At 31.6% G+C, this 11,835-nt stretch overlaps 3 protein-coding genes across 5 annotated transcripts; 2 read left to right on the top strand and 1 right to left on the bottom strand.

The window, feature by feature from the left end:
* The first annotated feature begins 334 nt into the window (after nucleotides 1-334).
* Nucleotides 335-2,580, top strand: mRpS29 (mitochondrial ribosomal protein S29). The gene is made up of 6 exons (XM_018550981.1): nucleotides 335-449; nucleotides 907-1,236; nucleotides 1,431-1,523; nucleotides 1,599-1,735; nucleotides 1,795-2,142; nucleotides 2,297-2,580. Exons 1-6 carry the CDS (start codon nucleotides 434-436, stop codon nucleotides 2,531-2,533), a joined length of 1,161 nt encoding a protein of 386 aa, XP_018406483.1. The 5' UTR covers nucleotides 335-433; the 3' UTR covers nucleotides 2,534-2,580.
* Nucleotides 2,581-3,550: 970 nt separating this feature from the next.
* Nucleotides 3,551-6,192, bottom strand: ref(2)P (refractory to sigma P). Of its 3 annotated transcripts, XM_018550966.1 has the most exons (4): nucleotides 5,835-6,192; nucleotides 4,938-5,381; nucleotides 4,321-4,859; nucleotides 3,551-3,903 (listed from the first exon to the last, which is right to left on the bottom strand). In XM_018550966.1, the coding sequence occupies exons 1-4, from the start codon at nucleotides 6,019-6,021 to the stop codon at nucleotides 3,652-3,654; spliced, it is 1,422 nt and encodes a 473-aa protein (XP_018406468.1). In that variant the 5' UTR covers nucleotides 6,022-6,192; the 3' UTR covers nucleotides 3,551-3,651. The 3 variants fall into 3 exon arrangements, with proteins under 3 accessions (XP_018406468.1, XP_018406469.1, XP_018406466.1); XM_018550967.1 differs by having other exon boundaries at nucleotides 4,522-5,381; XM_018550964.1 differs by having other exon boundaries at nucleotides 4,321-5,381.
* Nucleotides 6,193-10,839: 4,647 nt separating this feature from the next.
* Nucleotides 10,840-11,292, top strand: LOC108782628 (uncharacterized). Its single transcript, XM_018550933.1, has one exon. The coding sequence runs from the start codon at nucleotides 10,840-10,842 to the stop codon at nucleotides 11,290-11,292; it is 453 nt and encodes a 150-aa protein (XP_018406435.1).
* Nucleotides 11,293-11,835: the final 543 nt, after the last annotated feature.

Below are 11,835 nucleotides of genomic sequence, written 5' to 3' on the forward strand. Positions count from 1 at the left end.
GTTACATTTTTTACTCGGTAACGAGTAACTGTAACTAGTTACTTTTAAAAAATAACTTTCCATTCCCTGATAATATATATATATATAATTATGTATATATAATAATTTTTAATAATATTAAATTATATACATGTAATTTTATCATTAATTATATATATAATTAATATATATGTAATTTTACAATAATTTTTTTATATGCTTACTAAAAAAAGCAAATATTTTGCATTTGGAAATTGAAATCTGCGCAGAACCGTATGAGATTCGTCTCGAGATGTCTCGAGTGCTCGAGTCAGCTCGACTCCTCGAGAATGAGCTCACTTGAGGTTATGTTAAATGTGCGTATATAACCTCGTCGGACACATTCATCTTTTTCGAAGATTTAGAGTGATTACAGTGAAACGTGCTTTATTCTGAAAGAGAAGATAGCAACGCAATGTCTTTACGCTCATGTGAGATTTTATACATTGACCTTTAACTTATTAATATTAGTTCAATTGAGAATATTCTACATATGCACTTGTAATCTCGGTCGCCTAGTTGTTTATCCTCTTGTAAATTTTGTTTATGTGATTATGATTCTGTGCAACTAATGACAGCGAAAAAAATTGATCCACAAGATGACATTTGTCATTTAAATAACGTTGTTAAACTCATATTGACTTAATCTATTAACTGGTTAAGTAATTAATATCTATAATACTTTATCGTTGTGATTACGGAATTATTAATTTGTTGCTGTGTGATACATGAGAAAAAAGATTAAATTAGAAACAATGAATTGAATGAATTGTATAATTAGAAATTTGACTAAAGAATTCTGTTGATTTAGAATTCTGTTAATTAATTTAACTTATGTTTGGTTGAAGGCATTTTAAAGAGACACAAAGATAAATGTTCTGATTACAGATTCGCTCGTAAGGGGAATATATAAAACATTTGGCAGAAAATTCGGTACAGCTGTTAAGGTGAAGGATGAGCAAGCGGCTCAAGCATGCTTATTTCGCACATTGGAGAACAATCCAGTTAATCACAATACAGACCACATTGCTAGACTTTATACAGTGTCAAAAGATATTCAGCAACAACTCTTTCAATATGGTGGCTTGCCTCGGTTATTTATGAAGCAAGTCATCACTTTTCAAGAGTGTGCGATATTGATTAGGCAACCTGCGATTGAAGTTATGTCTTATCTGAGCCAAACCGACTATACAAGACCTGTCAATAAATATGTATTATGTATCCTTTTGGAAATATTAATTATTTGTTTTTTATATTGCAAGATTATAGAATCACTTTGTTTTTTTCTATATTTTGTTCGCTTTTCTATATTTTCACCAGTATACTGTTTTTATAGATATATTTTATGTTTGTAACAAGCATTAACACATTATACAATAATTAATATAAGGAAATCCTTACATTTTAAATAGATGGGAAATTTGGAGTAGGAAAAAGTATTATATTGAGTCATATATTGCATTATGCTTCTCTGCAGAATTATTTACTTGTACATATTTATTGGGGTATGTTATTTTTTATGTAAATGCTTTATTACGTTTTATTTCGTTGAATTGTACTAAGTGTCATTTGTTTCTCAGGTGCGCGATGGTTCAAGGATATGAAGGAAGTTGCAACGTCAGTACTTTCTCCAGGATGCATGGATCTACCGATCGACGCTGGAATGTGGCTGAAACAATTTAAAATTCAAAACTTGAAGTTACTTTCACAATTAGATGTATGTATCTCTCGAGATATCATTTCACTGGCTATATCTAATATATGCTTGTTTTGTAGCTCAAAGTAACCAAGGATTATTCATGGAATCAACGTGAAATTACTTCCCAAAGTACTCCCATCTTAGAACTTATCGACTTTGGCATAAATCGCATGAAGTACGCTTGTGGCGTGGTGGATGCATTGATAAGAGAAATAAAGCTCGCCAGTACTGCAGGAAAATGCAAGACAATGGTGATGATAGACGGATTCAATTCGTTTACATCGAATCACACGCGCATCTTTGATGATAACAAGATGATAATTCCACCCAAAAAAGTATCGCTGGCGATACCATTTTGGGATATAACAAAAGATGATTGGTGTAACGGTGCAATTGTACTATCAGTAGATGAAAAGGCAAATAAGGTATGTATAATAATTTATAATTACGTAATTAGGCATTTCTTTATAAAATTTAATAGATAGTTGAATTTATGGAAATGGAAGCATTACTATTTCATATTTAAATTCAAATTAACAAATGGATGTATGATAATATAAGAAAGTCTTTTATCCTTAGGAACGACGAGAATCCTATCTTCCTAGATATTTGCTTGGCAAAGAGGGCTTCGAACATCTGGATCCTTTTGTTCCTATTCTAGTCGAAGACTACAACGCCACAGAATTTGACAGTATGATAGAATATTATAAGGATCGCAAGTGGATTAGGAACATAACACCCAGCGGTCAAAGAGAATTAGAATTAATTACCAATAAAAATCCGCTAGTCTTAATGGACCATTGTAAATTCTTGTAAAAGTAATTGAACATTGAGATATTTATAATAAAATTTCTAAAGCTTTTAGCGCATTTCGGTTTTTATAAATGTTATTTTTAACTTAAAAAAAAAATGGATATTTTATTTTTATTAATGGACAGCATTTAAAATTAAAAAAAATCTTTACCTTCGATATCATGGTTACTTTATTAAAATAAAACATAACAATACATAATATTCCATTCACCAAAGATATTTTAGTTTCTTATGTTAAAGATACATTATTAATAACACTAAGGATATAGGTATGACATATATATTGCATAAACGGCTATTGTAGTACATTTTTTTTAAACAATAGCGTAGGAACAACATACATTTAGGCCTGATTGCACCAATGTGATTTCGATTTTGAGCGAAACTTAAACTGTCTCTGTTTCTCTTTTGGCTTTAATACGAGATAGAGTTTTAAGTCTCGTTTAAAATGAAATAATGTTGATGCAACCGGGCTGTAGAAATACAGATAACGTTTGAGATGAGAGAGTTTCAAGCGCAATCGTCTCTGGACCAGGAATTAAACCTGGATTTTTCATTTTTTTTCCGGATAATTAGTATAGATGTATAGATGCAAAGAGAAATATTATTGATATAATCTGTTCAAAATAAATTTTTAACGTTATATTACTTAAATTTTTAACGTTACATTACTTAAATTTTTTAAATTATAGTGTATGCAGAGGATAAATCGAACATAAAAAAAGACGTTACATAATGAATAATAATTACTAACTATCGTACCAACTATGGAAAGCAGACTATAGCCCTGTTCCTTTTAGCTGAATTTGTTGCACGGTTTATTTTTTCTCTTTTTCTCTCCAGTGTATCGATCATGTAACTTTTTCTCTAGGGTGGAAACATGAAAGTGAAAATTTTTTACATGTATGTATGTATATGTTTATACATACATTCATAAAAATTTTTACTTTTCACATTTCTACTCTAGATAAAAAGTTACATGATTGACATCCAGGAAAGAAAGGGAAAAAATATGACTGTGCAAGAATTTTAGCTAAAAAGAACAGACTTTATGTCAACTGTTATTTTTAACATTAATTATACGTAAACTATCGTTAACTAAAATTTTGGCCCCATCCTTCCTAATGGCGGCGTACCGGATGTATTACATCCAACGCCTTGTCGATGTCACCATTTTGTGCAACTAACAAATGAGTAAGCCATGAACCCTCGTTGGTGAATCCCATTGCTATCATCGCTTCTACGGCGCGTTGAATCTTGGGGTTTGGATGAAACAACTCGTGTTTTACTTCTTCAGGTAAGGATGGGTAGATTCTCTGATTTGACGATTTTTCTGGCTCTGCCATAGGTGCTGTCGGCGCGGATGGTGTAGTCTGTAAGATATAGGTATTCTGAACACGTGATACATACATTTGCACAATAAAGAGGATTCAGAACTTATAAAGTAGCCATTAATACTAGACACAATAATTGTATCTATTAAGTTGAATAAATTGAAAAATCAATACTATTATTTTAGGACTGATTTTTAGTGTTAGTAAAGCAAGTGATTTATAAATTTTTTTCCTATCAGTTTTTTAAATTTTGAACTATTTTTTATATCACATATATGTTAAATTATCACATTTATTATATTCTATTGTAATTCTCTAATATATATTGTGTAATTATATTTAGAACATTTATGATTATACATACATATTATATTTAAATATTTTTATAATTTTTGATTATATTTTAGCAATTCTGTATGTTCTCTATAATTTATTCAACATATATGCGGAGCAAACCTGCTTAGGCACATTTCCATTCGAAGAAGTAGAGGAAGTGCGGCTAATACTGGGACTATCACGTTGTATCATCGTCCATTCCTCGGCTTCAGCTGCTTGTTCAGCAGAGTTTGCTGCTGCTGATGCAACTGTAGGTGTTAGCACTGCAGCTGTTGCTGAATCCTTTTGTGTGTTATCCAAAGGAGCAGCTGCGGTACTTACTGGATCGTCACGTAGTTTCTTTCCTTCACCAGGGAACTTCTTGGCGGAATCCTCTGAGGATGTTGATGCACGGGTCTCGGGCTTTTGTGCATTAGTTTTCTGAGTGGTGTCTGCAGGCTTTTTATTAGAGGAATCATTATCAGCCATTACAGTGACGTTGATGCCGAGTGGATCTAGAAATTGTGAAATGTTGGAGATGTTGTCCTCGACGATTTTCAGTAGCTGCGAGAAAGAGTGCCTTGTTGCTTCCTGTTGCGAATCTTCTGTTGCCTCAGTTGCAGCCTCAGCAGATGGTTCCCTGTGCTGTTCCTTATTCCGCTTCCGCTCGTGATTTTCGTCTGATGGACCAGCACAAATGTCTACTATAAAATTCTCCAATGAATTTATAACAGATTGATCAATAAGATCAAATTTACCATCTGTGTTGAACACTGGACAGCTACCTCGTTTGGTCTTGTTTTTGGGGCACTTACGCTCATCTTCTTTGCAATGATGCGACGCCTTCTTCACAAACTTACGTACATGATGAGCAAGACGACGTCCGTGATAGTTTGACCATTCGATTGGCTGAGTCATACGAACCATGTAATGATCTGCATGATTGCCAAGTGTCATGCAGTCGGTACATAAGTCATAATCTGGACATTGCATGCATTTGAAACGAAAACCATGTATATCCTTATCACACACATCACATATTACACCAGGATGTGATATTTTTTCTATCTTTGACACGTCTATTGCCTCTCGCTCTGATTGTAGCATGACATACAATTTACAGATCATATTTTTAGACATCTCTTTCAGTGCAATCTCTAATTCCTCATCGGTAGATATGGTAACAGTTTCATTTTCATCATCTGTTAATATAAAAGACAAGTTGAATAGTAATTGGTATATCAGATGCTTTTGTACTACATTCATATAGGATATATTTTATTTGGTAACACAAGTCGACAATTGGTTGCGTTCAGCAGAAAAAGCAGCTTTGCAACGATTGATAAAATTCATTAATACGATTGGCCTTGCCCTTAGTTTCTCATTGGATCTAAATGTATCAACCAATCATATTCAAGAATTTTACAACAGTTGCAAATCTGCTTTTTCTGCTGAATGCAGCCAAATTATGTTCTTCTTTGTTATTCTCTGAATGTCAAAAAAAAAAATAAAATGTATCGACTTGTCACTAAACGGAAAGCGCCCAGTACAAGACCATTGATAAATAACGTCAATTATACTGACGTCAGCGAGCCTCGCTGTTGAATTCCTCGACAAGATGAGAAGAAAAAAAATAAAAATCATAAAGAACTTACCTTTCCAGGTGATACTGAATCTCTTACCCCGCAGATCCGGGAAGATGGTCTGCAGCTTCTCGCGCAGATACACGAAATTTGTCACGATATCGGTGTCAATGCCGAATCTGCGCACTTCCGTGCAGGTCCATGGATCCTCGCTTATCAAGTACGCCTTGTAACTCAGCTTGTTCGCCGTCGTGTCCATTTCACGGACGTTAAATTGTTAAAATAGAGAAACGTTTAGGTAAGAGTCGTCCAAAATGTCGATATGTAATCGCTTTTCTTCCTTCTGTTTCACCTATATGACTTCGGCGCAAGTTGTACGTCGTTTGTGGAGGAGACGCCGCGACCGATTACTTTTATATGCGATCGATAATTCTCGTACATACGTCACGCTACACGCATCCAGATGTCGCAAGCGTCTTCCGACGACTCTTCGGAATGATGTGGATTCTCTCGATTCTTCCATCGTCATTCTGTACTATTTCTTTTGTTTCTTTTTCATTGATTTTGTAACAAGATTCGAATATGTCTTAGGAAAAGGATTTCGCTTAGAAACGTGATGACTTTGGGACGGGAAAAAGTCTTTTCGTTAGACAAATTTGAACAGCGGAAATCGGTCAGCGCGCCGCCATTTAAGTGAGTTTGCCTATTTTGACAGATGATAACCACGTGATCGTGTTGTATACGATGATTCATGATGGAGGTGAGAGCGTCATTTCGTTGCGCTACAGAATTGCATCATAGAGTATAACAATTTTGACGTGTTTTTTAAATTATATAAACTAGTTGTGATATTAAAATAAAATACTTTACTGAATTATTATTTAAGGCAGATTGTAAGGACATGTCCTCCGTGATTTAAAAATGCATAAATAAATAATTGAATCGTTCAACTTTGAGGATTAATTACGCATTTTTTATTCTCGACAATCCCTGATTTTGCATAAAAAATGATTATAATCGAAGACGTATATATATAATAATTTGATTAATATAATATAATTTTTAAGTATTTTACATGTTTTAAAATGACTTAAAAATGTATTTTAATTTATATTCTAGTTTACGTTATACAATTCATATTTCATTTATTCTATATTTATTATTTAATAATTTGTGAACATATTTTTACTAAAATGTCTTGATTTTATTATGATTTTGTATTCCCTCTAGATACATATATATAATATAATATTTTATATTCCCAACTGATTTTGTTTTATATTTATATTTATTATTCATTTTTTTAATTACTATCTTTTATAATATCAGTTTATTTTTATTATATTTTTTTCATTATATATTAAATAATATACATTTTATACATTTTCTATTTAATGGACTGGAGTATCAACTTCGCAAGAAGCATGGAAAGGTCCAGAAGTATTGCAACAGATATAATAGTCCAGAAGCGTCTGGAAAGTAACGGGAAAAAGTGTACATTCATTCGCCACGATTTTGCGTACACACGTACTAAGTCTAAGTATATGCGCGCGACTCATTTTCTAGATCTGTCTATGCGTACAACACATGGACGGCCGTTTATGTAACTTATTTCGCTACATTTGTGATATTACGAACAGAGTATGTATTGACGATAAGGCTAAAATAATCACATAATTAGAAATAAACGTAATTGAGAACTCCGTTGGTGCCATACATGGAAGTTGCATCATCAATGATAAACATTTAAAATAATTGCATTTTTCAAGTGTTTTGCGAAAACATCTTTAAATAAAAATATAATACAACATCGAGAGTTTATTGACAATATATAGACAATTTAGAAAAAAATTAATTACAATTAAGTAATTAATTAATTATCGCAATTAATTTGGAGATAATATATACCTATACTTTCGTGGCCAATATGTATTTATTAATTGGAATTATTTAATTGAAAAGATAACTTCGTGACTTTAAGACAAGAAATATTAGAAAACGTCTATTAAAAATAACGTCATTGATCCTCTCTAACCAAATGACGGTGTCAACAGTCAATAATTCTCTGATATGCATTAATATTGTTCATAATTAAATTAGCAAATTATGCTGTAGAACATATTACCGGTCGTTCGCACAGTTATTGCTCAGTCATATACTGGTACCATGATGATTACTAGACGAATTTGATAATGGCCAGCTCTCTCTAGTCGCGATCGATGAATCATATGTCATTATATACATAAACTTCAAGAGTAATTGAAGTACACACTGTCCAGAAAGCAATTTTACAAACAGTTATGATAAATGTATATAAACACATTATCAGCCTGACGTCTTTATCTTTTTTTAACATTTTTTAACAATTAATAATTATTACTTAAAGATAATAAATGTTTGCCATCCGCAATAATAAAGCTGCTGCTGTAAATTGTTTAACTATTTAATTTGTTTTCTATTTATTTTTCAGAATCTGGACTTGAGACTATTGAATTAGATATTATTATATAATACATATATCGTGTTACCATAATTATGTAAAAAATATTATATTATAGTCTATAATACATAAAATGTATGATATCTAATATTTAATATATTTTAAATACATTTCTCTATTTTCCTGAAAATTGCAAAATTATTTTTTCGAAATAGGTTACAGAATATTATATAAAATTATAAAGTATCCGCAGAGGTCGAAATTAAACTTATACAGTATGTTAATGAAGCCAAAAGGTGAAAAAAAATTAATTTAATCTTCTTTTACCTACTTGAATTTATATCAACACACCGTTTAAGTTTGTTTTTCCCAATCTTTGCGAATATTCTATATGCATAATTTATAGTAATATATACATATATAATATAATTATATTATATAAAAAATATCTGATTTAATCTAGTTGGAGAAAATGATGTTGCTATTCTCAGTAAAAATAAAGGAAAATAAATTATATTGTCTATCAACCATATTTGATAATATTCATTCTGACAACGCATGTTTAAGATGCGATCTGCCAATCGTTTTCAATCGTAATTTTCTAATGGTGCTGATATTGGTCAGTTTATACTCTCACGGAATATACACCTGATGCCGTACTATATAATTTAAATATGCACTTTCTGTATGGACATGTCCAGGGTCGGATACGAACGTCAATATTTTGAATATTTGTCGTCGATTGGTGAAGGACGTAAAAGTCAACGACTTTTTACGTAATAAAAATCTTGCATTGTGTTTACATTCACTTCAATATCGTCATGTGACTCACTGCCAGTGCAGATCTAATCTAAAAATTAATCGCACTTATCTAAATATCTTTGAGTATGTTCCTTAATTGTTTGATTTACTTTTAATACACTTAATGAAACTTTCTATTTACTGCGACATTAATGTTCGAGGAAGCAATACGACATGCTTAATTAACTGTGTGATATCTCTTATTGCATTAATTATTTAGTATAAATATACTCAAGAGAGTATCGTTGATTCTTAATATAGCGATGACGTAAGGAAGGTGATTGAAAAAAAACTATACTCGATTGATCGGTCGCAAATAGTTCCACATCGCGAAATTATTCACGGAAAGAATGAATTTGTTGAAGCATTTAAAAAGGTAAATAAAGTTCTGAAAAATAATTTTGTTGGACATCAAAATAATTATTTAAGAACTCAAGCATCAACAATGTCGCAAAAAATTATGACATTCTAACAACAAGTTTAAGTGCTTTCCACATCATTATTTTATAATAGTTTAACAAAATTATTTTTATGTCTGTATCTAGTTAAACATTTTTTGATACTTCAACAAAAGTTCTTTTTGTGACGCGTTCTGAAGCATTTATTATACATCTACGTCCCTGCATTTACTCCGTGTTACTCGACAGGGAGGCGTTTGTTCTGCTTGGCGGAAATTTTAGCCGTTTAGTTGGTCTCTCCGATCTATCGCGTTGTAAACCCTAAACCGAACTTCCAACAACAACGAAATGAGATTATCGCTGTATTCGACGTTGTTTGTTGTTCTTCTCGGAACTGCGATAGGGAATCGCTTCAACGCTGATACCTTTGTTGATTTGATATTGGATATCCGAAAATTTTATTCTGCGGCATCCGTCATTTTCGTCCATCCTGGAGACATATATGGGGATTATGGGGGTCAGTTCAAAATATTTTTTAAACACTATATTATTATTATTAAGATATCTCTTGTACACAGAAAAATAAGCATTAACAATATTACAATATTTATAATTTAAATAGAAATAAATTATAGGAAGAGATGATCTTATTAATTCAATATATGTACGCGCGTGTGTGTGTGTCATGCCATGTTTTTATATTAATAAAACAACTATTTATTTCATTAATATTATAACTGAATTAACAAGATTATTCATAATTAGATTTAATTCTATTAATACAATATAATTTCTTTTTACGTATGAATATGTTAATATGAATACGTTGCCTTCATAGCGAATTTTGTATATTCAAAATTATTATGCAACAAAATATCTCTGTATAATAAATTTCTGACATCGGACATGATTAAACAAGATTGAGTATCCTGTGTTAAATAGCGTATTTATTATTTTTTTATTGTTATCTATCTATTTATATTATTAAAAATTTTATATTAGAGTTTATTTTTTTACAAGAGCATTTCAGAAAATTTTGATAGCGTCAATCATCCTGACAGTGGCGTTACAGTCAACGTGTTACTTTAACTAAGCAAATATTTAGTCAATAAACGTTGCAACGACGATCATCGCGATTAATAGCAGTTATTTTTATACGATTCCACTTTGAAGTATTTTCTAATTATCTTTTCTTTTTCTATCTCATAAATTTATAAAATTGCGAAGCTAAAAATAGTAGAGGAAGATGAATCGCCAATGCACTTTGGTCTCGTTTAAACGACTAAAATTTTGTTTTCCTTTTTTTAAGAATTCAACAAAGTTGTCAGAATTTTAAACATTTGAGTTATTGAGCTAATTTTGCAAGATTCTTGCTGTAGATTTACGAATCACGCATCTGATACATACGAGCTCCCGCTTGCTAAGCCGACGCTACATAATGACTGTGGACGTGCACTTTAAAAAATTGTGGAGAACACTTAGATATTATCAGGAAATAATCCAGCCTATTACCATCGTCATTTTACCCGATTTCGAGGCATATATGGATTTTGTGGATGCCGTTAAAACCTACTCCATGTCCTTTCCGGTGTGGCTCATTCTGTTTCTTTATACCCCCGACAACAACATCCATGACTATTGCCATGAGCCGATCGGTAATCCCTTTAATCTGGCGTTCGACACGCAAATGCTGGTATTGTGTAACAACGAGATAATATTACGGGAATGGTATTCCGTTAAGGGTGATATCGTCAAAACCTTTGACCTAGCGGAATGGAAAGAGAATGAAGGATTCATTCCTTTGACGAATTTGTCTCTCTATGAACGAAGGAAGGATATGGAAGGAATTGTTCTACGGGCGGTCACATCACAGGTGCTCAATAAGATTTAATGTGCTTTTTTCTACATATATAATCCTTAGTAGCACAGCTTGGCCAACATAATAAGAATTCGCTATGTTTATTTAAATATTCTGTGAAGAAGACAAAAATATGCAATAAAAAAAAAGAGATGTGATGTTACACTTAAGCGTTTGATTTTTTAAGCACACACACAACAGATTTGAGATTTATTGTATATTATTATATACGATTAGATCATAACATCATCGTTATGTCAAGATGCAGCGAATTTGAATTTTATCAATTTTAATTGGTGTCATCAAAACCTTAGGTGTTCACGTATTGTAAGCTTTAGTTTATTTTTATTGTTTATTACATATGAAGGGATATAGATTAAAGCATAAATATTAAGTGCATAAATATTCAAAGCGAATGCAGTCTAATAAGTATTAGCTAATATTCTCTTAATATTACCAACATTTAGTAAAGTTATTGTCAATATACTTTGCTACCAAAGATAAAATAATTTATACGAATAGTAATATATACGTTTTTATAATTAATTAATAACATATTGATGCAAATTTGGCGTT

This window comes from Cyphomyrmex costatus, unplaced genomic scaffold, assembly GCF_001594065.2.
Source record: "Cyphomyrmex costatus isolate MS0001 unplaced genomic scaffold, Ccosl1.0 scaffold132, whole genome shotgun sequence".
In the NCBI taxonomy this organism is placed as follows: domain Eukaryota; kingdom Metazoa; phylum Arthropoda; class Insecta; order Hymenoptera; family Formicidae; genus Cyphomyrmex; species Cyphomyrmex costatus.

Excerpts from the sequence above, each read along its gene's own strand:
- mRpS29 (XM_018550981.1), top strand. Across the intron at positions 1,524-1,598 it reads ACTTGTACATATTTATTGGG|GTGCGCGATGGTTCAAGGAT; the intron begins GTATGTTATTTT and ends TTTGTTTCTCAG. Across the intron at positions 1,736-1,794 it reads AGTTACTTTCACAATTAGAT|CTCAAAGTAACCAAGGATTA; the intron begins GTATGTATCTCT and ends CTTGTTTTGTAG.
- LOC108782628 (XM_018550933.1), top strand. The coding sequence starts at position 10,840 with ATGACTGTGGACGTGCACTTTAAAAAATTGTGGAGAACACTTAGATAT.